At 44.7% G+C, this 27,834-nt stretch overlaps 1 protein-coding gene across 6 annotated transcripts in view; it reads left to right on the top strand.

Annotated features, from left to right (window-relative positions):
- The window catches only part of ATP10B (ATPase phospholipid transporting 10B (putative)), a 353,427-nt gene that overhangs the window by 243,026 nt on the left and 82,567 nt on the right, over positions 1 to 27,834 (top strand). For 3 of the 6 annotated variants that reach the window (XM_051843574.2, XM_051843575.2, XM_070075800.1), the window contains 3 exons: positions 1,396 to 1,693; positions 2,571 to 2,765; positions 20,505 to 20,709. In XM_051843574.2, the coding sequence (XP_051699534.2) occupies positions 1,419 to 1,693; positions 2,571 to 2,765; positions 20,505 to 20,709 (675 nt within the window). In that variant the 5' untranslated portion in view covers positions 1,396 to 1,418. Of the gene's footprint in view, positions 1 to 1,395; positions 1,694 to 2,570; positions 2,766 to 4,771; positions 5,371 to 20,504; positions 20,710 to 27,834 lie in introns of those variants that run through there. The other 3 variants (XM_070075801.1, XM_051843576.2, XM_070075802.1) reach the window with 3 other exon arrangements.

Below are 27,834 nucleotides of genomic sequence, written 5' to 3'. Positions count from 1 at the left end.
TTTGCAACTCTGTTCATGAATTATTTTTTTCTTTCCTTTGCAATAAAAAAAAAGAATCCATGAAGGATGTATATTTTATATAATGAGAAAGGAGATGAGAAATATTATTTCTGGCTTGCCAAATGTCATAATGTTGCTTTTGGTTGCATTATGATAGGCACCCATAATTGCATTTATTTTCTCCTGCCTGCTACAAGTACTCTGCAGAGTGTCCTGCAGCCCTAGAGCCTTTGGACTGAAAATCACTTGGATTGATTAAAGCTATGAGGAGAATTATGATGAGGGTCAGACCATAAAGGCATCAGGGAGATAAAATAGTACCATTTAAACTAGAAATGGACCCTTTTTACCTAAGTTTCCATATCTGTGACAGGCTGCTTCTTCATTAGAAGATTCATAATACCTGATATTCACTCATCAACTTACTCGCAAGAAAATTATCCATGAACCTAAGTGAGAAGGACCATTACAGACAACTTTGACATTACCAAATGTACCTTTCAATGGTATCCTTCTGGGTTATTAAGCAGGATTCAGCTCAAAGGAACCTTGAGGGTACATGTGTAGAATCCATTAGAAGAGCTCAGGAGCTGGGATATCCTAGGTAAAGCAGCACTCACACTCCCTAGGCAGAGTCTCTGATTAACCGCACTTGCTCAGTTTCAGAGACGACCAGGTGGAGTGAGGAGGCAGGAAGGGACCTCCCCACCCCGCGGCACCCCAGCCCACCAGATCAGCAAACACCAGCCATGTTACGAGACAGCCATCAGGACAGCCCAGTTACTTCAGGCCCCACTGTCCTAGGAAGCAACTCATCCCCTCTCTGCCACTTACCCTTCTCATTTGAAGTTCTGACAAAACACACATTTCTGCAAAATGCCATCAGTCTCTGAAAATTTTAGAACCAAAGAAAGCCCAGAAGAATACCTTGCCCTCTGTTTTAAAACGTGGCTAACATACTTTTATGTATAGTCTAATTTATTCATCCCAAAAACTTCAAGAAAAAAATTGCAGGAATAAGGGGTTTTTTTTTCTCATTTTATAATGAGAAGGAAAAACCAACTAGGTGAAAGGGCAGTTTGGTGTTAGGAATAAATCAAAGCTGGAATTCTGAACAGGAGGTCATGGTCCACTAAGGCAGACCTGCGCTTCTCCTGGATGTCATACCAGCTCATTGACACCCCCAACCCCTACTTCTTGCTTTCACGTCCCCTATCGCAGTGTTAGCTGGATGCTATTTATGTAATTGTTTAAAGTCTCTCACCCTGAAATAAATGGATCCTGGCATTGAACCTATGCTTCTCGCACTGAATCCCAATGTCTACCTTGTGAAGAGACAAAGTGGATGTGCCCTACTCTCTCCTGACCATCACAGCTCCTTGTGTTTGCTTGCAGGCCCTAGGCTACTGCTGCTGGAAATGGCCATCTCAGTGGACTCGTCTTGGCCGCGGTGGCAGTGGAGAGTGGATGACGGCTTCCCGCAGTCTCCATCAGAAACCACCCCACTGCTCTCTGCGGAGACGGGAAGGCAGCACTCCCGTGGGACACAGCAGCGGGTCGTGTTCCCCAACAACAGCACATTCCAGCAAGACTGGGAGAAGGTCTCCAGGAGATACTCCAGCAACAGAATCTGCACCACCAAATACACCCTCTTCACCTTCCTGCCCCAGAATCTCTTTGAGCAATTTCATAGGTATGTGTCCACTTGTCCAGACAACACACATCGAACCAAGTATTTGCCACTTAGATGCACACAGGGATACTGCCTTTGGGTCACCATTAATATCCAAGTACCTGTGCATGCCATTCAGTCATTCAATAAATATTTATAAAGTTCTGTGTCTCATGCCATGTCTTGGGTGCTAAAGCTACATGAGGAAAAATGAAAGACTATTCTCACTGAGAGTATTGTGCCATAAAAGAGAGCTTAACTTCTAAGTTGATATGATAATATAACTAGAAGATGCTTCTGAGGGCAGGTACCTGGTCCTATTAGAGTAAATAGTAGGGAAATCTGGCCTCATTAAGAAAGTCAGGCATGTTATTTCAATTGATGTGACAATTGAAGAATAACCAGAAAAAAGAGAAAGAATTAGCTGAGAAAAGGGGGCACAGAGAAGTATGAGCAGGGAGCCAAGAGAATGTTCCTGCATGTGCAAAGATACTGGGGTTCTGTGACAAGAGACAGCAAGATGAGCTTTTGAAGCTTTAAAATATAGGCCATTCTGATGCAATAACATGAGAAATCATTTTTAATTACAAACCAAAATATAAACTCAAATATTAGGCTAAACTTTAAATTTAACATGATTAACTACCATGTATTGAGCAACTGCTATGTTCCAGAACCCTCACCTGTACGTTAAACAAATATTTGATCATGTCATGTTTAGAAAAATCCTTTAACGTAGGCATTGCCATCCCTGTTCTACACAAGAGGAAGTAGACTCTGGGAGGAAACACAACTGGCAAACACAGCATTTGAGTTAACCCTGAAAGAGAATGTCATTTTAGTTGGGAAGGGCCAATTCTACACAATTTTTCACCCAAACTTTACTTGCCCTTTCCAGATGGGCCAACCTCTATTTCCTGTTCCTGGTGGTTCTGAACTGGATGCCCTCCATGGAGGTGTTCCACAAGGAAATCACCATGTTGCCGTTGGCCATAGTCCTGTCTGTAGTCATGGTCAAGGATGGCATAGAGGACTTCAGGAGACACCGCTTTGACAGAGCAATAAATACTTCCAGCATCCGAATATATGAAAGGTAGGGGAAATCTGCCTCTGTTTTCTCTCTTGTGAGTAGGTCATGCAAACGCCTTAGCATGTTTGAAGGATGTTTATCTGTTCATACATCATATTTTCTTAGCTTTGCTTCATTCAGTGATTCTCAAAAAAGGGTAATTTTGAACCCTAGTGAGCATCTGGTAATATCTGGAGATAATTTTTGACAGTCACAGGAGGAGGGAGGGTACTACTGGCATCTAGTGGATAGAAGCCACAGTTGCTGCTAAATACGCTATGATGCACAGGACAATAGCCCACAATGGAGAGTTATTAGCCCATAAAAAGCATCAATAATGCTAAGGTTTAGAAACATTGGTTTACCTTGGGTAAACATTCATGTTACAAGGGTATATCAAGTCCCTGCCACCCTTGTGGGAGACCCGAATTAAGTTCCTGGCACCTGGCTTAGGCCTGGCCCAGCCCTGGCTATTGTAGTCATTGGGGAAGAGAACTTTGAGATGGAAGAGGTCATGTGCTCACATGCTGTCTCTCTTTCTCTGTCTTTCAAATAAATAAATAAATTATTTTGAAGTACATCAGAAACTTTGTGGGAAAATGGAATTAAAAGATAAGTTCATTTTGGTACAAACATTTTTGAAATCCATGTGGCTTTTTCATAATATTCATTTTTCTTAAACCTTTTGAAGTAACTGATTTCAAAATATTTTTGCACAAAATGAACATATTTTAAGTCCTTTTCCATGAGAGCAGGCATTGTGGTACAATGGGTTAAGCTGCTACCTTAGATGCTCACATCCCATATCAAAGTACCATTTTCAGTCCTGGGTTCTGCACTTCTGATCCAGTTTCCTGCTAATGATCCTGGCAGGCATCAGCTGATAGCCTAAGTCCTTGGGCTCCTGTTGCCCACATAGGAGACAGGATTGAGTTCCAGGCCCCTAGTCCTGTTGGAGACATTTGAGGAGGAAGCCAGAAGATGGAAGATACCTCTCTCGCTCTCCCTCTCCATCTCCCTTCCTGTCTCTCTCCCTCCACCCCGCCGTCTTTCAAATGAATAAATCTTTTTCCTTTTCCGTGAACTTTTTCAAGTTCTTTTGTACTACGAACAGGACATTGTTTTTTTTTTTTTTTAAGATTTATTTTATTTATTTGAAAGACAGAGTTAGAGGTAGAGACAGAGAGAAAGGTCTTCCATCCACTGGTTCACTCCCCAGGTGGCCGTTGCGGCCGGAGCTGTGCCGATCTGGAGCCAGGAGCTTCTTCCGGGTCTCCCATGTGAGTGCAGGGGCCCAAGGATGTGGGCCATCTTCTACTGCTTTCCCAGGCCATAGCAGAGCTGGACTGGAAGAGGAGCAGCCGGGACTAGAACCGATGCCCATATGGGATGCCAATGCTTCAGGCCAGGGCTTTAACCCACTGCACCACAGCACCAGCCCCAGGACATTGTATTATCACAAGATGGTAAGAAGCTCAAAAAATAAACTCTAAGATGACTGAGTCATGTCAGGATACTAAATTTAGTAGGAATTTTTTGAATAGTATCAGGAAAATGAGAAAACTTAAGCTGTTTTTAAAGCCTCAGAGTTTCTTGGCTGAAAATCCATTCTTGAAGGGCTTGCTATTTGATTTAGCAACTAAGCACTGTTGAAGACAGCTGGGTCCCACAGAGGAGTACCTGCATTCCATATCTGGCTGCTCCTGATTCCAGCAGAGACACTAGGAGGCACTGGTGATAGCTCAAGTAATTGGATTCCTGCTATCCACCTGGGAGACCTGGGTTGAATTCCTGGCTCTGGACTTTAGCCCAAGATGGGGCTTTTGCAGACATTTGAGGAATAACCTCCACCCCACCCCATGTGTCTGTCTTTCTCTCTCTCTCAAAAAAAAAAAAAAAAAAAAAAAGTACATAAAATTAGAAGAAAGCTAACTTTCAGAACTTAACAAGGTAGGTTTTAGGACCCAGAGTTAGAACACATGTTCTTGGCTGCCTGGGATGGAAAAGGAAGATACCTGTGAGTGACGTCTGCATTCCAACAGGTGGAGTCTGAAACAAGTAGAAGGAAGTGACTTGGAGAATACACACCTGTTCTCTGCCTTATCATACCGCTCCCTTGGTGTTTGTAGACTGGATTTTTAGTCTTAGTTTTCCTTTGGAAAAAAAGAGAAATTTTCAGCAGAGAAGACAGGTAAAAGATGAGAAATAAATTATGAGAATTGAAGAAACGGGAGTTTGCAGAGATGAGAAAAGAAGGTAGGAAAAGGCGGAAAAGGAAAGAAGACAAGAAGCGAGTGGTGGTCTCCAACCTGCCCTTTGAGGGGCGGGCCGACAAAGAGAACCCCAACAGGCATTACTGTGGGAATGAAATCAAGACCAGCAAGTACACCGTGCTGTCCTTCGTGCCCAAGAACATCTTTGAGCAGCTCCACCGCTTTGCCAATCTCTACTTTGTGGGGATTGCGATTCTGAATTTCATCCCTGTGGTCAATGCTTTCCAGCCTGAGGTGAGCGTGATCCCCATCTGTGTCATCCTGGCAGTCACTGCGGTCAAGGACGCCTGGGAAGATCTCCGGAGGTACAAATCCGATAAAGTCGTCAATAACCAAGAGAGTCTGATCTATAGCAGGTAAAGCAACTGCAGGGAAGTCTTGTGGACCCAGCTCTGCTGTTCCTGTGGCTGCTGCCACTGCAGCTGCTGCTGTTAGGAGGGAGGGAGCAGGGGGGTGGCATTATTTTTGGCTGAGTGAGGCTGTTTGGTTCTCTAGATTGGGAATTACAATCTAAAACTCAGAAAAAAAAAAAAAAGGAGTTGTTTGTCTTTCCAAACTAGGAAGTTTTTCTTATATAGCATTTTTCTTTACTTCTCCAAATACATCTAACCCTTAAGAATTCTAAGTGATTCTTAGTACAGTTTTGGCTGTGGGCGCATTTGAGCATGTTTGGGAACTCTGGAAGGGAAGAGATTACATTGTTTTTCAGAGGAGCTAAGGGTTAGAAGACACAAGACAGGAGACAGCTGCCTGCGTGGAACTCTGTCTGCAGTACTTAGCACCTGTGTGGTCTTAGGCAAGTGGCATAGCCTCTTTGAACCTTGCTTTATCGTTAGTAAGACTGGAACCACTCTTAGGATGGCTGTAGGAATTGTGTAAGATAATCCTTCGAAAATGCTAAGCCTCATGCCTGACACGGATTCACTGCTCAATAAATGCAAGTTATGGCTCTTTATTTTTAGAACATAACACTTGAACTAGCTCCATCAGTAAGACTATCCCAGAGCAGCCTCTCTGGTGTTGTCTCATCCACAGCCGGGACCACACACCACCTGTGTTGCCACATTGACTAATGTCATATCATGTATGCACTTATTTTACAAAGGTTCTCTTGAATCAGTGACCAAGCTGGGCTATTAGGGAAAGAGTGTGCTCTCACATTTAGGAAGAAGAGTTCAGGAGTGTCTCCGCTCTGTGACAGCCCCCAAAGAATCAAGGGAGCGGGCTCAGGCCTTATTGAGAGACTGCAGTGACCAAGTACGTTTTCTGAGCTAGCTGTTAGCAACAGGAGGTGGCTGAACCACGAGCTGGTGGGGGCTTGACTTCTTGCTCAGTAAAGAGAGCATGCCTCTCTGTGAAGGCGCTCCGTAGGCCTGTCTTGTCTCCTCCGACTGCCAGCAGCCCTAGTGCAGCAGAAGTTCTGGGGTGGCCCTGGGAACGAGTGGAGTGCCGCCGTTTAGGAACTGCTCACATTTAGCAAGGGCTCCTCTTCCCTGGGGGCCGTGATGGCTGGCTGACTTGTAACTGGCTGAGGAAAGGGTGTAGGAGCCAAACTCCACTTGGAAAGCTGTAGTTGGGAGAAGCCTCCGAGGAGACTATTTAAGACAGGGTTTGTCCCTCAAATCCCTAAACTCTTTCAAGCCTTCAGGAGCAAAGGAGCTTCTGGCCTCTGCTCATCTGGAAAAGTTCATTGGAAGGGTTTGTTTCTGCTTTTGTTTCAGCCAAATCCGATTGTCTTGAATGTTAGGAGCGCTGGACTCCAACAGCAGAGTGTTAGTTGTCCCTCATCTTTGAGTAAGGAAATTATAAATGCAGAAAGAACTGCCCATGTGATGCCTTTCTTCGAAGACATGGTTTTTAAGAAAGCGCTGATTTTCTTCTAGCACCAATCCACCTGTACCTTTTTGCTTTCTACCTCTCCTTTGTTTTGTTTTTCATAGAAGATGCACACTGAGGCTAAGAATCCGGTTCCTTAGGGAGGAATGTGTGTGGGCTGCAATGAGCCTGGTCCTGTTCTCCCCACTCTGCCAGAACATTCCAGAACAATGGGCCCATTCTTGAGGATAATGTCAGGGTTGATCAGATCACAGATTCACCCCTGCTGGGAGTTGAGCTGACCTGGGCTAGGCTGTTGTTCTGTTTACAAAACAGCTTCCTAAGGACTTAAGAAAACTTAGATGATAACAATCTAGAAGAGAAAGACATAAGTCCACCGGTTCCCTGGCAGGCAAGGACATGAAGGGTTTTCATGGTAGTATTTCCCAAAGTGTGTTCAGTAAAACGACAAAGAAATGTTCCCTGAAAAGACAATCACAGCCAAAAAATACATTCTGGCTTGTTTGAACTGTGGCCCAGGAAGGACTAAGATACATAGTTTGGAAACCTGTTCCTCTTTGATTAACTTGGTGCTTCCTCTAAATTTACTGGGATTTAGAAATACTTCTTCATACCTAAGTTGGAGAAATTTCATATTTTCAAGGATAACAGAATCATTAGCTGCAGGGACTAGACAGGTAATTAAAATGGAGTAGATATAAAAAGAAAAGTGATATTACTCCATTAATGATAAATGGCAACTGACACTTAGTGATGGAGCAGAGAAGGAGGGGCCTGTGGCCAGCTGGGAAGGCTATGCATTCGTCCAGCTGGCAAGACTCACCACCAGCTCATGCTGTGCTCTTTTTTTTTTTTTTTTAAGATTTATTTATTTGAAAGAGGGGTCCGGGGACTGACATGGAGGGGGGCGGGGGAGAGGGAGGAAGGGAGAGAGAGGGAGAGAGATTAATTCCGCTGGTTTCTTCCCCTAATCGAAGCAATAGCCAGGGTTGGGCCAGACTGAAGCCAGGAGCCAGGAATTCCATAAGATGGCAGGAACTCAAGCACTTACGTCATCACCTGCTGCTTTCCCAGGCACATTAGTGGGTAGTTGGATTGGCATTGGAGCATCTGGGACCCCACCCAGCCTCTGCTACTGGCATTGCAAGTGGTGGCTTACTTAACCTGCTGTACTACAATGTCAGCCCCTCATTTCCTGCTTTCTATTACCACGTAAAAACATAAGCCCTTGTGTTGCCAGATTGCCTCAGTGTTATTAGAGAACTAGAAGTTAGTATTTCCATTTGAAATAACATGACTTCTTAAAATATTTATTTATTTATTTGAAAGGCAGAACAAAAGGAAGAGGGGGAGAGACAGAGCAAGAGAGAGAGAGAGAGAGAGAGAGAGAGAGAGATCGATCTTCCACCTTCGGGTTCACTTCCAAAATGGCTGCAACAGTGAGATCCGGGCCAGGCTGCAGCCAGGAGCAGGAACTCCTTCCTGATCTCCCACATTAGTGGCAGGGGCCCAAGTCCTTGGACCATCATCTACTGCCTTCCTAGGGACATTAGCAAGAAACTGGATTGAAAGTGGAGCAGGAGGACTCGAAGCAGTGCTCTGATACGGGATGTTAGTGACACAGTGGCTATTTAGCCCTCTGTACCATAACACTGGACCCAAGAACATGATTTCTGAGTGTTGGTAAAATATATAACTCATTTAAACATTTCAGACCAGTTTTATTTGACCCGAGGTTCTATTTTGCCTCTGAGTCCCCTCATTTGCAACCTTTGCTTTATAATGTCCTAGGAATCTGGAGTCTCCTAGGGAACAGAGATGGGTCCTGATCTTTGGAGAGAATGTAGGCTGGGGGTCATGGGCCTATGCCCAAGACCCAGATCTACTGAGACTGAAAAGCTTGGGAAAATTGCTTAAATCTTGGTGTCAGTTTCCATTTTTATGAAACTTGGGAGTGCACCTGCATCATGTCCTGTCGGCTGCATTATTCAAGAGCAGAGCCCTCAGCTGAGTGAAGGTGGGAAATAGCACACGTGTGATGCTTCTTTTGAGTCTAACGACACGTTTAGGAATGATAAAGATCCTGGGAGAACCATCCTAAGCAGGTATTCAATTTTAAGTCAGCTTTGACAGTGTTCTCCACTGCAAGTAGTAGAAACCCCAACTCGCACAGATGCAAGCAACCAAAGGACTTTGTGCGTTCCTGTATCTACAGTGTCCTACAGTAAGCAGGTGATCAGCACAATTTGATCAGCATTCGCAGTGCAGCATCAACAGCCCTTGTCATCCAGGCTCTCTGTGTCATCTTTACCTTTCAGCAGACTTCCCACTTGGCAATAAATTACCTACAGCAGCTCCAGCCCTCATATCTACATGTGATAATCCAAAAAAGGAGAAAGACATTTCTTGTAGCTCTCTTGGGAGATAAAGGAAGTTCTCTCCCTAAAGCCTCCTCACGTCGTGGTGGTCCCCAGCAGGTCCTGGGTCCACCCCGACAAAGTTCCCAGGTAAAAGAGATGAGATTTTAGGAATGAGGTTATGTCTGAGCCACAGTTCCCACTCAGAGTCTCACATGATGTCAGCATCCAGCAGCACATATGGGCTCTACAGAGATGTAAAACCCAAATGGAAAACTAAGAGAAGGGGAACAGATGTTAGAAAGGCCACCTCCGTGTCCTCAACACCATCACTTTAAAACACTTTTGAGCGTAGACTCTTTATAAATTGCTTTCTACGTACGAATAGGAACCTCCATGCTTAGGGACACTCTACTTTGTGTCCCTGAAGTTCTAAAGCTGAAGTGGATGAATTATGTGTAAGATCCTGTAACAAAAAATAAAGAAATGCTAGCCAAGCATTCGTTACTGTCTTAACTGGTGGGCTCTAAAGGGCATATCCCAGGGCCAGGTATCAGTGACGCATGATGGGATGCCCGGGAAACAGCAGATCTGGAAGCCTAATTTCCTTTGTTCTGAAAAGCGACATGAAATCATATCTCACATAGCCTGGGTCTGTCCATTTTATCCATTTCCTCTCAGATTCGCTTGCTTGAGAAACCGATGCCCTTTTTCTTTTAAATTTTGGCCAATTGACTACTCAAGCTTTAGAATTTTGCTCACTTCCTAATCGTATGCATCATCCCACCCGGACCTGTTTAGACTGGAAGAAAATGTCTTTTTCGAAACAGCAGAAGCCTTGTTAACAGAATTACAATCCTGTTAAAGCATTTTTCTTTTAATATAGCAACTGTGCTCGTGGTCTAAAGGTGACCCATTAATCAGATTTATGGAATGACTTCGAGGAGAGATTAGCTTCAGAATCGTATTAGCTTAGTTTCTCCCAGGGCTCAGTTTAATGAATCTGGAAACCATACCCAGCAAGAGAATTGTATTTTTCCATTGAGCTTCATAAGTGTTTATTTGTGTTCAGAAACATACAGTATGGAGGGAGGAACATGAACCAAGGAAACCCAGAGTGCTTTTGTCTCTGTACCAGAATGAAGCTAAAGCCTTTCTGGGTGCCCACCCCTGGTCACTCGCTTACTTGTGTGTTCAGTAGATAGCATGCAGGACTTAGTAGGTGCATACCACCATGGCAGACCTTGCGTGCTGTCAAGGGGATGTCACGCCAGTGGTCACAATGAACTTAACAGTGGTGATGTTGCACACACTTGCTAGCAGCCGGCACACAAGGGACAGAGTAGCGTAGAGGATGCCATGACTTGTCTGCCTGCCAGACTTCAGGGATGCCTTCCCTGAAGCCATAAGCATGTTTGGAGAGCACTGAAGGACGAGTGGCACTGGACAGGCAGAGGGAATGTGTTTCGGCCCACAGCCTGTCCATGTGTCACCTAAAAGCTGTATGTCTTGTGCTAGTATCAGAAACCAGGACCAAGAAATTAGGGAATGAATGACACAAGTGAGGGGGTTTTTTTGTTTGTTTGTTTTTAAATCTGATTTGTCCCAAGATACAGAAAGTCTTTGTTCCATAAGTCAGGCGGCTGCTGTAACAGGAAACAATCATGTATGCTGCAGGGGAAGGGCAGAGCCCTGACACCCTGGCCCTGGGGGCCTGCTCTGGGCTGCAGCCTGTGTGCACTGGCCCATCGGTTGACTTTCATGCCTGTGTCCCCACTGGGAATGTGGGAATGAGAGAACCAGAGGTCCTCACCCTGGTTGTCTCAGTAATTAACGACATGGCCTACGTAAGCCACTTAAGCGGTCAGGGCCCATTGTCCTCATCTTTAAATAGCACTCGTAATCTCTCTACTGTCCGATTTGTGCAGATGACATGTGAGAGGGCTTGAAATTAATGTCACTATACAAGCAACCTAAAGAATGTGGTGCCACAGCAGGTGAGGGAAGCAGTCTCAAGCAGCATCTCACTGGATGCCTCCACTGAGGGCTCTGGCTTCAAACTTGGACTTGTTCCTTAGAAAATGTGTAACAAATGTAGTTGGTCACTTGAGCCTCCACTTCAGCATCTGTAAAATGGGAACAGTTCTAGCACCGATCTCCCAGAGTCATATGGATTGAATGAGATAATCCTTGCACACAGTTAACTCAGTATTTGCACTCTAAGTAACAATAGATGATTTTTAAAAAATTTCCAGTCACCTCAACTCTGATGTTTTCATTGCCTATCCTAGCCTTGGGCTTCATCTTTCCTGCTGTGTTCTTCACACATACAAGAGAAGAACTGCTAATTTTATTTGGAAAAAAAGCAAGGATATTCACTGAGCCGCATTGCCCAGTGGGCAGCGTTACAATGTTGTAAAAGCAAAAACTTAGGCCCTGCTCTCTGTTTCTTCTGTGTGGCAGAATTCTAAAATCCAAGTTCAGAAAGTCCCCGGGGGCCTGGGCCTCTTACGCTTCCCTATCAGCAGCACAGTTAGCATACCCACAGCAACACGTACACTGAAGCAAGGTTGTAGGTGGCCTCATCTAGCCCAGAGCCTAAGCCTCTTGGTCCGAATCAACTTCTAACACAGAGTGTATGCAGTGTCATATTTGTGCAACTGTTAATAAGGCAGGTATTTGGTCCCCATTTGTTTTTAAGATTTATTTATTTATTTGAAAGGCAGAGTTAGAGAAGGAGAGACACAGAAAGAGAGAGGCTTTCAATCCGCTGGTTCACTCCCCAGATAGCCACAATAGCCAGAGCTGTGCCAATCCAAAACCAGGAGCCAGGAGATTTCTCCAGTCTCTCATGCAAATGCAGGAGCCCAAGGACTTGGACCATCTCCCACTGCTTTCCCAGGCCATAGTAGAGAGCTGGATCAAAAGTGGAGATGCCGGGACTTGAACCGGCATCCGTATGGGTTGCCAGTACTGCAGGCAGCAGCTTTACCCACTACACCACAGTGCTGCCCGCCCCACTTTGATTATTATTTGCAGTGAAAAACAGCTTTCTGGAAAACACAAAATTCTGCCCTGTGATTGACAGGACAGAAATTAAGTTTTGCCATGGCCATCCAAACATCAAAATACAGTCACAAACCCACCTGCAGCTAAAACTACATCCTGTGGGTTTTGCGGGTATTAAATGAGGTGACACAGCTCAAATGCTGCTTAGCTTAGGGCCTGGTATTCAATAACACTAAGAAAAACGTTATGTAAAATATTGCTCAGAAGCATGTGTAAACATAGCCGAGAAACACCATGAGCTTGACCCAGGAGCAGTAAGACCGACCGACCCCTGGCTGGAGTTCAGAACTGCGTGAAAGAAGACAAAAACCTTTTAAGTGTAGATCTGGACTCCAAGCTCTTATAACTTAGTGAATTGGGCCTTGGGGCAGAATCTGAAAAATGCTGAGAAAGGAGAAGCATCCAGTGTCACTTGAAGCATGGCTGTAAAAGGCGCCACTGGCTGGAGTTCACAGACCAGCAGACCGTGGCGTCCAGACCCCGGGGTCTTGTTCTGCATTTGCCACCAGCCAGCCAGGCCTCTCTCTGAAGCCTCCATCTCACAAGTGCCTGTGTCACTCCTGCCAGCCTGCCCTGTGTTGACGGAATGCCATAAACCACTTGGGTCAATTCAGCTTGTCGTTTCGGGGGAGAACGCATTAGGTCCTCCCCCAAATCCAGTGGGCAGCAGAGTCATAAAACAAGAACTCAGGTGTCCCTGAAGCTCTGCACTCTTGTCACCAGGCATGATTTGTGCTGCAGCAGGGGAGGATTTATAGCCTCTGCTTTGGCATTAAGGAGCTCAGCATCCCGGAAGGTGAGGCCCCTGTTCTCAACGCAGCCTCAGGTAGGTCCATGTCACCTTCTTCCGAAGCTGCATCTGCTCGTTCCTGAACAGGTGCCACGCTGAGCCACGAGCCTTGCTTGGCTGTCAGTCACGTGTCATGGTGAACGCACCTGTGTGGCCTTACGCAAGCTAGATCACCTTTCTGGGTCTCATCTCCCACAGCTGTGAAAAAAGTCTTTGAAAAGCTCATGGAAAATGTATCATAGGAAAAATCTAACATGGATTTGAATTCTTTTAGTACCAAAAATTACCTTTCAATGTGATTTTCCACAAACTTTTGGAAGTACTCCCATAAAGAAAATAGTGATAATAGAAGTCATTTCTTTATTAGGCAGCTAAATGGCAATGCAGGGGAAGTACTAGGTTCATTATAGATATCCAACATGTGCAAGCTAATATTATAATAGTATCATTATTAGACATTTGCACTGGGGACTGCATCACAAAAATGAGATAGGTAAAGCTTCCCTGCTACTGTCTCATGTTCAAGACAAATTTACAAGGAATCCATAGATATTCTCTGAACTCTACTCAGGTGCTAGACATCATACCCAACCCTCGGTAGGCACAGAAATGTAAGACCCACAGTCACCCCAACTCTCAGCAAGCTTATTACTAGCTGAGAGCACAAGTGCAGGAAACAACTGGGAAACTGAGCTGTGGTGCAGGAGCACAGCAAAAAGCCATGTGCCATTGATGTCCAGTGGCCAGCGGTGAGAAGAGAAAGGTAGTATTGGTGTCTGAAGAGGGTAGAAGAAGGGCGTCTGGGGTGCCATTTCAAGCATTGCAGTGCCCCCGGGCTGTTTGTCCATAACCTGTGGCCATGACTCCACCAGACGGCACCTGTGACTCCCCTGTCCTCTGGAGCGTGCTGTGCCCACGGTCACACTCTGTACTCAGTGCTGCTCCCTGAGTGTGGCGGTCACTTGGTCAAAGAGGTCAGGAGTTGGCCACCCCAGGCCTGGGGCTTTGATGTCCTCCTGACATAAAGAAATTACACAGGTTTACTTTTTTAGAATCATGGGACATGCATATTTTGAAAAAGTGATGCATGGATTTTTAAAATCTTTGCCAAAAAAAATTTATCTTTTAATTGCACTTTCCCACAAACTTCCTGAAGTACACTCATGCTGGCCAGGCAGGACCCCAATGTGCCAGGCCTGCCCAGCCTCTGGATGAGAGTGAGGTCACATGACTATGTGCACCCCAATGGCATTACTGCCTGGCTCCAATGTGCTGACTGAAGACATCATTCCTCCCACCCTCATCCTCAGGCCCCCCCAGATACAGTCAGACATCTGCAGGTGGGCTGAATATCACTCACATCCTCCAGAATTCCAGCCATACCTGGCATCCGGGTCTCCTACTGCCCCCCTGGTTTTTGCTGGGTCCTGTGAGTTCAGCACGCTCTCTTGGCATTGGACGCTATACAGAGGCAGGTGCAGGGGCCCGAGGATAGCAAGATGAAGAGAACACAAAGGCAGACCCCATCTGCTGTCCTAGACCTAGGCTGTCCTTAATGTCACTTCTTCAGCTTTTATGCCATTTTCCAGGGCCAGGTTAGGGGCTGAGGCCTCCTGACTGCTGATTCTCCCTTTTTAATTCCTACCTCCTCTTGCCAGGCTGCTCTTCCAGCCAAAAAGCCCCACACCTTAACTGTACCAACTGGTGAAAATAGAAAACTGAAGTCACCTCTAGACTACTCTGCCCACTAGCAGTGATCCTGTGTGCTCCACCTTGTAATAACTTTATTGATATTAAGAGCAGCTATAAATGCAATTCGTTGTGAAATAAAATTCTGTGCACTTTGTATATACTATTGTAATTTTCAGTATAAGCTATAGAATAGGGTTGTCCCATCTGGTAGATGAATAGACTGAGAATCAGAAAGTTAAGTCATGGGTTCAAGGTAATACTACACATAAAATGTCAATGCAGGTTCAAATCCAAAATTCAACCAGCTCCAAAGATCTTAAACACTCTGCAATGTGCCTCTACCTCAACACACTACTGACCGAACAAGTGAATTTCTAAGAGTTCAGTAATCAGCCACAGGGTCCTTGATGCTCCTCCTTAGAGCCATGGAAAGGGCAGAGGTTCAAGTTTGAGCTTTGTCACTGTGAACCTTGGCCAGGTCGCTCCCTTTCTCCCAGCCTTAGCTTCCTTATCTGAATAATGGGGGAGGGAGGCTGAATTAGAGACCTACCACATCCCTTGCAGCCCAGGTTTGAAGGATTTACATTTCTGGGAAATTTGTCCCAGTGTGTCATGGGCTGAGGTTGGGTCTCTCTACTCTGGGAGCTTAGGAAAAACAGTTTGCATTTTTAGAGTTTCCTATGTTTGCAAGGTTTTGTGTACATGTGCCCAAGCCATGAAATTATCTAGGAACATAAAATGGGCATCTAAGTAGTATAAAGTGGATAACACCAGGGGTGGGCATTGTGTAAAAAAGAAAACACCAGCACCCATAGTGGTTCTGCCTTAGATTGTCTTGGCCATCATAAGGCGGCTTGTACTCATTAAGGAGGAAGCCCCGGGGCCTTTACATGGGCCCTGTCATCAGTCCTTTGAAAAACCCCCCTGCAGCAAATACACATGTTGCCTTCCTTGGGCAGTTGGAGAAACAGAGGCTCTGAGAGTTTAAGTAACTTTCCCAAGGTCACACAGGTCATAAACCATGAAGCTGAGATTCAAACCCAAGCTAAATCCTTACCCTGCACTGTTTGTCTCTGACCTGCCCATCCCCTCCAGGGTAGCCTCCCAGGCAACATCCTGGGCCTGCGGTTCAAGATTCCTGAAGCAGTTGCAGGCTAGCTCATCAGCCTATTGTGAATAGGAAGTTGCACAAGACCCTAGGCCTTGTGAAAAATCCCCCCTAATTTACTTGCCTGAAACACTTTTTTCATGACACTCAGATACTTGAGAAATGGAGCCTTAAGCATTTTCTCCTCCATTTTAATCCTTTCACCTGCTCCTCCATGATATCCAGTTGGTTACAAACCTCTCTTGCTGTTTATTTACTTCTTAATAAGCTCTATCTCGTCTCTGAAAACCATTTAGCACTGCACCACTTAATTTCTCCTGGAGGCAGAATCTGCCAGATGGAGTCTTTGTCCCAAGCCACGTTGATTTGTCTTATTTTTAAACAGCAGTGAACATTGCATGAAGCTAAAATAGCAGTCAGTTCCCAGGTGTGGACTCACTGAATAGAGGGGTGATCAGGAGTGTGTGGGCAAGCCCACCTGGGACGGCTGTTCCAAATGGGCTATCAGTGAGGGAATGACATTCACAGGCAGCCCGCAGCCAGCTGCTGGTCACGTCTGGGTGTCACTCTGTGCTGGGGCATGCTGTTTCTGCTGGAACATGCTGCACTTGACCACTCATCACTATCCCGGGCTGGATGCTCTCAGGCTGTGTCTCCCTGGCTTCTCTATAAACACTGTCCTCACACTTGAGAAGACACAGTGGGCCCTAGAGAATAGGGTGACATGTGCAAAATGGCCACATGCAAGAAAACAAGGCCCCTGGTTTCCCTTTTTTTTTTTAAATCTCTGAAATTCCTACAGAGTTTGCCTATAAGGGTAATCCTTCAAATTATGTACCAGCTAAGTTAATAAAATATGCCCCCCTCCCCTCAGAAACTCTTCCTTTAAGGTAAACACCTCAAAGTCATGTTGATCCCCTGGCTTCAGTACTGCTCGTCACCCAGTGGGGATGCTGGGGTGTGTATGGCTCTGAGTGAGGTGCACAGTCATGGAGATGGGCAGTCACCATCTTGGGGAAGGCAAACCCACAACAGTGACTGAGAATGTCCCTCCACTAGTGCATGTCAGCCTAAGGAAGAGAGGGTCCCATCCAAAGCAAAGACAGAAGAAACTATTACAAGGTTATCTGTGAGTTGCTTGGGTTTCAAGGAACAATGTAGAGAGGTTGTACTGGCTTGGTTTGAGAGTGGCTCCACTGACCATGTGATGCCTACATAATGACAGGAATTGCCCAGACAACACTGCAGCCCAGCTCACGTAAGGGACTATTCATGGACACCTGTACACCATGAATTTAACTTTATATCCCGTCATTTGAATAACGTACAACCCATAATAAGCAGTGGAGTCCTTTATTAGAAGAAAATGAGATTTGGTGTCCATAGGTAGAGGTGTGTTGACCTTGACTCTGTGTGCCTCTATGTGCAGCTCTAACCAGCATTTGCCAAACCTCAGGGAACTGGTATGCTTTGGAAGTGTTGGCCATCGGGATATTTCTCAGAGTCAAAGGTGTTGTCCCTGAAGTCCATCCCAAATGCCAGGTGCGACGTTGAGATGATAACAATGAACTGATCTCCCACATCGCTAGAGGCACTGTCCAATAGGACACAGAAGCCAAAGGAGAGGAAGAAGGGGAAGATGCAGGCAAGCTGGGTGATGAACCCTCATTCTTGAAGCAATTTTGCTGCAGTGTTGAACAAACCTTTTCTTTTTCAGTACATCCTCTCTAAAAGAAAAATAGCAACAGGAAATGCAGTCCTCCCTTTATGCCATGTGATTTCTTTTCTCATTGAGAGTATGAAGAGCTCCAGTGACTTTAGCTTTATCCTTGGACATTGCAAAGATATTCCCAGGGCCACTTTGGAAAAATAGAATCATTCTTTGAATCATCAGAGAGACCATGAAATGTTTAACAGTTACAATGGCACTCTTGGTAGAAGAGTATCTACCATGAGGACATAAACAGGTTTTTAAGCAAACAAACGATTGCCAAAATGACACAGGGAAACACCTGGGGTGGCTGTCCCTGTTCATAGACATAAAAGTGATATGGGTGAATAGAAACATAGAAAAAGCTGATCAATTGAAAAGTGCTTGGCAAGCTGATAAATGCGTTTGCATGTAAGGCAGAATTAGTACTAAAATGCTACAGGCACCTTGCTCCCAGAATACCCGGAAATGGTCTCGAACCACATGGATGATAGTGCCAGTGCACTGACTCAGCCATGTCTGTGGTACTGAGCTCCCCAGAGCCATGGGCACTTCTGCAGAACTCTGGGGTTCTTTCGAGCTATAAGAGTGCTCCCCAATTCTAATGTTCCTGATAATTTTATGGAACCTGATCAAATCTTCCAAATGCAAGCACCTTCATTTCAGGGACCTGGGAAGGTCCTCCAGGAAGATCTTTGATGACCCAAAAGATAGAATCTACGTATGTCTAACCTAGGGCTCCTCCCAAGGAAAGCAAGAAAGCACCAAACCCTTCATCTTCCTCAAAGACTTGGATGAAAGCAAAGGAGAAAAGTGAAATTCCAGTCATATCTCTTTCTCTGTGGAAGAGTAGATCTGTCATGCCTAGGGCAGCTCAGAACCCAGCAGAAACAGAAACAACAACATGCCCAGAGGGGCTCAGCATCAGTGGAAAAACACAGCAGGAGAGGGCCTGCCTCTTGAGGCCTGACGGTGCTCAGCATCAGACCGGCTGGGCTCAGTTTAAAAAGACCAGACGTGAGGTAGGCGTTTGGTTGTGATGCCAGTTAAGGTGCCCACATGCAATATTGAGGTTTCTGGGTTCAATACACTCAATACCTGGCTCTGGCTCTGATTCTGCATCCTGACTGCAGCTAATACAGAACGTGAGAGGTGACGGCTCACTTGGTTTCCTACCACTCACATGGAAGACCAACACTGAGTTCCAAGTTCCCGAGTTTGGTTTTGGCCCTGCCCAGGATCATTACAGCTGTTTGGAGAATGACCCAGCAAATGGGAGCTCATGCTCACTCAAGTTCTCTCTCCCCGCTTCCTCCCTCCCTCCTTACCTCTCTCTCTGCTTCTCAAGAAAACACCCACATGTGCAATATTGGCTTGATGCCAAATCCTACATTTTAAGAGTGACAGATGCAACTTGAGAAGAACCCACATCTCCAGGTCAAACCTTAAAACTGTACTACACAGGAGTACTGGAGGATACACAGAAAGTTAAGTTTGACTTGCATGTCCACAAGGCTTTCTAGGACAACTGATGAGCATCTTAAAATATTTCAAGAATAGTGGAAGATGGGATAAGCCATGTTGCCTTAAAGAACAGAACCTATTAAATATTGGACTGGGCAGAAGGAAGACTTGCTGAAATGAGACTCTTGACAATGGAATGTATTGCCTAAGGAAATAAGGAATCCCTTTGCTGGATGTGGAAAAGCTAAGGCACTGGTATCACCTGAAAGTACTGCCTTCCTGAACCATGAAATCTGGGTGCTTTGATGTCAAGCTGGGCCTGGGCTCAAGTTCCAGCTCTGCTTTTGTGAGACTTTGAGAATTTTTTTTTTTTACCTTCTATTTCCTCATTTGTGAAATGTTATTAATACATCTACTGCAGTGGTTATTTTGCAAGTAAATGAAATATTAATACTCAGCATGCATTAGAAATGCTAAATTTGCAATTATTCCTGGACTGTTTATCTGAGCTTGATAAACTGTATGGAAAGCTAAAGTGCATAATTTCCTCAGCCCCCTGATTCTAGGGTTACTGTGGGGCCCATCTCGTGAAAGTTCATGGTGTCTGCTTTCTAATTCCCAGACTGTCCAGTCTTCCCTTTCAGCACTGCTCCAGATCCTCTAGGGCAACGGCCAGTATCCTCACCTATCCTACTCTGATCATTCCGTACTCAGAGATGATTTTTCCTGTATCCCAGTTCTTTGCAACTTTGATTTCTCCAATGATTAATGGCTATTCTGGTAAATGAAGTAATTTTTGAACTTTCTGAGAGGCAGCAAGATGGAGAGAGAAAGAAAACACTCCTATCCTTTGTTGCTAGCATGGGGGAAGTGAACCAATCAGGACTGTACTGAGGCTGAAGCTGAGAGCCAGGAACTTAATCCAGGACTCATATGTAGGTAGCAGGAACCCAGTCCAACTGAGACATCTCCACTGTCTCCAAGAGATTGAATTTACTAGAATCTGGAGTCAGGAGCCCATGTGAGAAGTTGAACCCAAATGTTCAAGATGGTTATTATCTTAACTGACATCTTTACTGTTGACTAAGCCTAACATCTGTCCCCAAATCACATATATTAAGAGTATCACGTTATTATGAAAGCAGAGTTACCCTCTCTTTTAAAATATTTCTCCTGTTGGGAACAAAGGGCTGCTCACAAAACCTGGTCAACAGGCAACAGTCAACCAAAATTCTAAATAATCATGAAGATAAATCATTTATGAGTGAGATTCTATAGACCTTGCCTAGCTGGTCTAGAAAGATCATGTTCGTGGTCATTTGGGGCAAATGAAAATACTGAGCAATCTTAGGATGAGCTCACTTGGGATATACTTAGGTATAAGTGGGACCTTCCTGCATTAGTCTCCTGTTAATTGAGTAATAATAAAGCTGACTCAGACACACATCTTTCTCTCACCCAAGGAAAGAGCAGAGGTACGTGCAGAAGTGCTGGAAGGATGTGCGAGTGGGAGACTTTGTCCAGATGCGGTGCAACGAGGTCATCCCAGCGGACATACTCCTCCTCTTCTCCTCGGACCCCAGTGGGATCTGCCACCTGGAAACCGCTAACCTGGATGGAGAGACCAACCTCAAGCAGCGGCGTGTTGTCAAAGGTTTCACCCAGCAGGTAGGGCTCTTTCCGAGGTCTTCAACGGTTAAGGTCAAAGGGAAGTAGCAAGCCGGCCCTAGTGGGAAATTTAACTTAACCTGCTGGGCGGAAGGGAGAGAAGCAGATGTCTCCTTCCCTTAGGTGTTTTAGAATCAGTAAATCTTCTCAGAAGTAGTCTCTGAAGAGAGTACTGTCCTCACATCACAGATAAGGAAACTGACACTTAGAACTAAATAATTGACTGAATACCTCAGAGTTCCTTGTCAGAACTCAATGTGTTCAATTGAAAAAACTATGCTCTCTGCTCCAAATTGAGGAGTTTCATAGTTGTTCAATTTCCCTGGGACCAAGCCACCCTTCGGTGCCCATCCAATCCCTGTTCATTCTGTCCAGCTCAGCTCTAGCAATCTCTCCTCACATGAATATTCTCTAAGAGTCTTTTGATCCCTCCCAACCTGTAGCAAGGTAAGTGGATACTTGAGAAAGCTCATGGAAAACAGAATTAAAAGGCAAGTCTATTTTGATGCAAAAGTATTTTGGAACCCATGCATAGTTTTTCATAATGTGCATTTTTCATGAATTTTGAAGACCTTTCTATGCATGGATTTCAGAAATTTTGCCACCAAAATAACATCTTTTAATTCCATTTTCCCATTATTGAAAAAAATAAGCTTACATTATTAGCTATTTTCCCATTTGTGCATTCCTTGCCCTCTCAAGAGTACTAAAACCTCTCCAAGGACAAGAAGCAATTATGGATATTTTTGTTTAATCTCTACATTTATATTCATGATATCTTGGACGTTATCAAGAAATCAATATTGTTTGCTGGTCTGGGACTCAAACTTTGGATTCTATGGGTTCAAAGACCAATCCCTTCAACTTACTAAATAACTCACTCCAGACAAGTTATTTCCCTCCCACATCTTAGTTTTCATCTGGAAAACGGGTATAAATACAGTACCTTCTGCACAGGGAAATGGCGATGTGATTTGTGCCTGATAAGTAAGTGATGTATACATGATTTAGTTAGCATATAAATCTGTACATGATAAGAGACCAGTAAATAGTTGGTATTAACACCAATGGCTTCTGTAGGCGCATGTGTTGATCAGTTGAAACTGTGTGTGATATTTTAATTTCCAGTTAAAATGTTCCTTACAGGAGTTGATTTCTACTCTGGTATCTTTCTCTTACTGTGAGAAAGAACAGACTCGTATCACTTGGCTTCAAAAGCCTGCCACTTCTGGCTGGGGAAAAATTGAATGGATGGGGGGACGTAGGAGAAAATAGGGAAATGTGTCTTTCCTCTGAAATTCTCGTGAGCAGGAGTTCATTTTTCTAGACTGAAACTTCTGAAGAGGTGACACTCATCACACCTCACCTTACCTCTCCCTGCACCTGATGAACTGTTCTCATAAAACCCTTTTTGTGTGATCAATTCAGCCCCCAGAAGTCTGATCTTATATCCTTACAATGGGGATAATAGCTATTCGATATTTTTCTGTGAGATCCAAATGGGATAAGAAAAGTAAAGAACAAAGTACAGTGCTCAGTACCTGCTAGATAAATAACAAGCAGTAGCTATTGCTGCTCCTGGGCTGAAGCCACCACCCCCACCAGACCACCATGGTGCTACCGTTGTCACAGCAGCTTCATCTGTGCATCGTTCTCCAGTTTCTGATTGAACCCCTGAACTGGGGTTTGGTCTCTGAATTTTATCTCCTTTACTTGTCTGTGCCACGTTGGCTGAGTCCACCCCATGTTTATGAAAAGGCAGGATAAGATCTGGTCCAAGTTCACAAAGTCATTCTAGACGAGCAGTCATTATCTGTTTCTGGGCTCAATGCCCTGCAGCCTGCTTTCTTGACCAGACACTGTCACACCTTTTTATCCATAGCTCGCAAAGAGATATATAATTACACGTTGACATAAGTGAACATGTGTGTGAGTCTGTAAGACTGACACCTTAGCCCGACCACATGAAGGCATTCAAAGACTTTCTAGTTCATTCTATTTCATCTCTTTGAAGTTCGAGAAGCAGTGAAACTTGTATCTGCTTACAAACCTCCCTTTCGGCTCCCCAGTCCAAACCTCTTCATCCAGTCCTGAATCAGTTTCACTCTCTGAGGCAGTTATTTTAGTGCTGTTGCATTTTATCCAGTGGCTTTACTTTACATCTTGGGCAGCATTTCACAAACTATTTCTTGCATATTAATTAGATAGTTTGGGATTTAACTGGAATGAAGAGCAGGTTGAAAGGGTCATTCCCACTCGAGTACTACAGAGCAGCCAATTTAATAAGTCTCTTGAACTCTAGCCCTGAATTCTCAAAGGATGCTTGGCATGATCATTTGCAAAGAGGCAGGAAGGGAAGGAGAGAGAACAAGAGGGAGCAAGAGAGCGAGAGTGGAAGGGAGAGAGTGAGAGCGAGAGACAAAGAGGTGAAACAAAGGAAGTTTGAGCTGAAGGTTTGCAGAATTCTCTGTTCTGTTTCAGTTCTGGACTCTTCTCCTTTGCTCAAGTGCATTTTTCCCTGTCAATAGTAACAATGAATTTGTTTAAAATAAATACTTACGTATTTGAAAGGCAGAGTTACAGAGAGAAGGAGAGACAGAGAGAGATCGTCCATCTGCCAAATGGCCACAATAGCTCGGGGTGGGGGGGCAGGCCAAAGCCAGGATTCTAGAGCTTTTTCAGGGTCTCTCATGTGAGAGTCAGGCACCTAAGCATTTGGGCCTTCCTCTGCTGCTTTCCCAGGTACATTAGCTGGATCATAAGTGGAGCAACCAGGACTCACCGTGCCAACTCTGTGCCAGTTTAACCCCCTGAAACACAACACCAACCCCAACAATTAACTTTATTGAGCCCATTCTGAGGGATTTGCATGATTGCTTTGTTTATCCTCATAACAATCTAATGAGGTAGAGATTATTAATGTCCCATTTTCACAAAAGGAAACTGGAGCACAGAGAGCTCACACAATCTGCCCAAGGCCACTGAGCTGGGATGCATTGGAGCCAGGATTCAAAGGCAGTTTTATCCCAGGCCCAAGCTCGCCAAGTCTACAGCAACTCACGTGTCCCTGACCCTTCCCTGTCACCTCAAGTTTACCCAAAGATGCTTTCTTACAACCACACATTTATCACTTGCAGTATTCTTTCTGTACATAAGTAGCAGGTGGCAGGAAGAATAAATGTAGGCTCAACCAACTCCCTGGGGAGGAGGAGCTTTAATTGCTCTTTGTTACCTTGCCTCTCCTTTGTATCTAGCACAAAGAAAGATTTAATATGGCTAGTATTCACTTTGGCTAACTCTATGCCATAGAATTTCCCCAGTGTGTTGCATGAAGAACTTGACGAGAATTGCAAGAAAAATAAATGCTGCAAGGTCAAATAAGATCAGAAGACTGTAGGTTACAAGTTTTCAACTATTGTGTACTCCAGAATTTCTCTGATGTTTTAATAAGCTCCATGGAGGAGAAGGGCAGGTGATAGTATGCTGTATTTCCAAACACGTAACGACAGAAACCTTTTAGTACAAGGAATATATCCCAGGGCCAGCACCATGGGGCACTATGTTAATCCTCCACCTGCAGCGCCAGCATCCCATATGGGTGCCAGGTTCTAGTCCCGGTTGCTCCTCTTCCAGTCCAGCTCTCTGCTGTGGCCCGCGAAGGCAGTGGAGGATGGCCCAAGTGCTTGGGCTCCTGCACCCACATGGGAGACCAGGAAGAAGCACCTGGCTCCTGGCTTTGGATTGGCGCAGCACCGGCCATAGCAGCCATTTGGGGAGTGAACCAATGGAAGGAAGACCTTTCTCTCTGTCTCTCTCTCTCTCACTTTCTAACTCTGTCAAATAAATTAAAAAAAAAAAAAGGAATACATCCCAGAACTACTACAGGAGGGATGGGATCAGCACTGAAGAATTTGCTACACATGTATTACCGGTGTTGGGGTATATTCATAATCACTGCAGAGGAAGCTTAAAAATATGTGTGCATCCTTCTCTGTCACCACATTAAATCGTGACTCACCAGAGCTGAGTAGGAGCCTGAGCTCACACATTTTGAGAATATTCCCCCAGATGCTCTTAACATGGACCTGTCACCACCTTCTTAGAAACCTGTACAACAAAGGAAATCACCACTTTGATTACTTCTGAAAAGACATATAATAATGAGGGGGAAAGCAGTGTCTGGGTGCTTCACGCGGCGTGCCAGTACCTTTACATGTGCTGTCCCCCTTTGTCCTTACGACCACCCTGAGATGTAGGCGTTACTGTCCCCGTTTTACAGATAAAACTCTGGGGCACCGAAAAGACAACTCTCACCAATTGTTTCAAAGATTTTGAACACCTACATATAGAGTTGGTTTGGAAATTTTGCGACTTTTAAATAATAAGTGGTTTTTTTTTTCAATTCATTTTTCCTCTGAATCCCTATTATGAGAACTTTTCCTTGCCAAAGGGTTTTCTGTTCATAGAGAGTTCTAGAAAGTACCCATCGTATGCACTCGCTGACACCTGTTTGTACTGTCCCATGGGTGATGAAAGATTCCTATGTTCTTTTACATCAGAGTTGGTGAGACTTCTTCCCAGCTCCTGTGGGCCAGTATTGCTCAAGGTAGCTTCTGCCGAACACTTCTCCCAAGAAGCTTGGCTCTCAAAAATCATGGTCTATGGCCAAGTCAACAAGTCTGCTAAATTGCCTTTAACTCTGAGCTCTCCAAACTCAGTAAACCTCAGAACTGCTTTTCGACACAAATACTTTGAATGTTTCTCTGGAACTTTGGGAACACAATCCTTTGGTCAGGGTTGCAGAGCAGGTGAGGAGTGATGGGGAAGCAGACGACCCTGTAGGCCTGGGTCGTTCATTCCTCCCTTTCCTGTGCAGATTTCAGTGAATCTGGAAGACCTTCCAGAAGTAGCCTTCCTTCTGGAACACTCTGGATTAGTCTCACTGTGGCCCAAGAGTGGGTTTCAAAATGTTTTTTCCAGAATTCAATTTGGTCCAAAGCAATTTTTTTTTCCATTTGAGACTTTTATAGTGAGTCATCTATTTTGATTTTTAAAATTTATGTATTTATTTTAAAGGCAGAGTTACAGAGGCAGAGAGAGAGACAGAGACAAGTTTTCCATCCACTGGTTCACTCCCCAAATGGCCACAATGGCTGGAACTGGACCTATCCGAAGCCAGGAGCTTCTTTCCAGGTCTCCCACATGGGCGCAGGATCCCAAGGAGTTGGGCCATCTTCTACTGCTTGCCCAGGCCATAGCAGAGAGCTGGGTGGGAAGTGGAGCAGCCAGGACTCAAACTGCCCCCCATATGAGATGTTGGCAATGCAGGCAGTGGCTTTACCTGCTACACTACAGTGCCAGCCCCAGGGAATCATCTTTGAATAACAAAATTATTGATGTCTTTGTGAAATACTTACTTCCATATCTTGTTGTTGGGAAAAGGACTGGGAAGGGTAAAGAAATCCAAAAATAGGATTATACTAAGGCCTGTACAACGGGCAAGAGGACCTGATGAGAGAATTAAGTTGGGACTGGTGTTGTGTAACCAGTGATGCCACTGCCTGTAGTGCCATCTTCACATATGGGCACCAGTTCATGTCCAAGCTATTCTTCTCATCCAGCTCCCAGCTTCAGTCTGGGAAAGCAGCAGAAAATGACAAAAGTGCCTGGGCCCCTGCCACCCAAGTGGCAGAAGCTCCTGGCCCCTGGCTTCTACCTAGCCTACGCAGCCATCTGGGAAGTAAGCCAGCAGAAGAAAGACCCTCCCTCCCTCCCTCCATGTCTCTCTCTGTCTCTTTCTCTTTCTCTCTCTCTCTCTCTCTCTGCCTCCCCCCTCTCTCTGTAGCTCTTTAAAATAAATTTTCAAACAAACAATTGTACAATTTACTCTTTGGTAATATTCTGATACCTGAAACTTATAAAAGGGTTTTTCTTTAAAATTTTTTTTATTATGTATTTGAAAGGCAGAGTGACAGAGTGGGTGAGAGAGAGGGAGATCTTCCATCTGCTGATTCACTCCCCAAATGGACACAAATGCAGAGGCCGGTTGAAGCCAGGAGCCCGGAACTCCCCCTGGTTTTTCACGTGGCTTGCAGGGGCCATCATTTGCTGCTGCCACACACATTATCAAGGAGATGTATGGGAAGCAGAATACCTGGGACCTGGCACTCTGGCATACCTGGGATGCCAGCCTTTTCACAAGCAGCAGCGTAACCCACTGCACCACATACCCACCCTAAAAGGATTTTAACACAGGAATGACTTGACACCTGAAAAAGACTTTGTGCTATTCTTTTTGGTAAATGGAATAGTTTTCAAAGCCAAAGACTCAGAAATGAATTCTTGCAGTTAGAACTTCAGCTCAAACATGTTTCTAATTATTTCCAAATTGTTGATGCCGAAGCCCAACTAAAAGGTGTTTCAGATCACTTCCCAGTGCCAGCTAGGGACTTGCTTTGCCAGTTAGGATCCACACTGCTCTCACATCACTGAAGAGCTTGTCAGAAATGTGCAGTCTCAGCCCCCACCCCAGACTGACCAGAATCTGCATTCTGATAAGATGCCCACGTGATTCATGGGCACGTTGAAGTTTGCAAAGCACTGGACTAGGGCATCACTGATGAATGTAATAATTGTGCTTGCTTGCTGCTCAAGCTAAAAATTCTCCATTGTGTCTGTCTTTTAACCAGCTTGCTTTCTGCCAATAGTGGTTTGAAGCCGTTTGCTCAGTGAGTAATGGCTAATGGGATTCTCTGCACTGAAAATGTGTACTGATTTTATCATACTCAGGAAAATATTTTTAAAAAGTTGAGATTCAGTAGGGATAAATTTGTCAACACCCCCTGTCAGTGATGATAAACCCTGCATGAAGCAAAAGGGAGCTACCAGGCCTCTCAATCCAGCCTGCCCTGGGAACCAGGAAAAGGCCTGCTTTCCTATGAATTGTGTAAGGAGAACTGTTCCTTATAGGTCATCGCAAAGTTTCTTCAAGAATAATCTTTAGTGATTGTTACCTGTTTAATCACTGCCAACATGGTCAACACAAATCACATTTTATTGGATTAGATAAAATCTATATAATATATAACAAGAAATAATATCAGAAGAAAACCTGATTGAACATAC

This window comes from Oryctolagus cuniculus, chromosome 6, assembly GCF_964237555.1.
Source record: "Oryctolagus cuniculus chromosome 6, mOryCun1.1, whole genome shotgun sequence".
Lineage (NCBI taxonomy): Eukaryota > Metazoa > Chordata > Mammalia > Lagomorpha > Leporidae > Oryctolagus > Oryctolagus cuniculus.
This window is presented reverse-complemented; position numbering and strand designations above follow the sequence as displayed.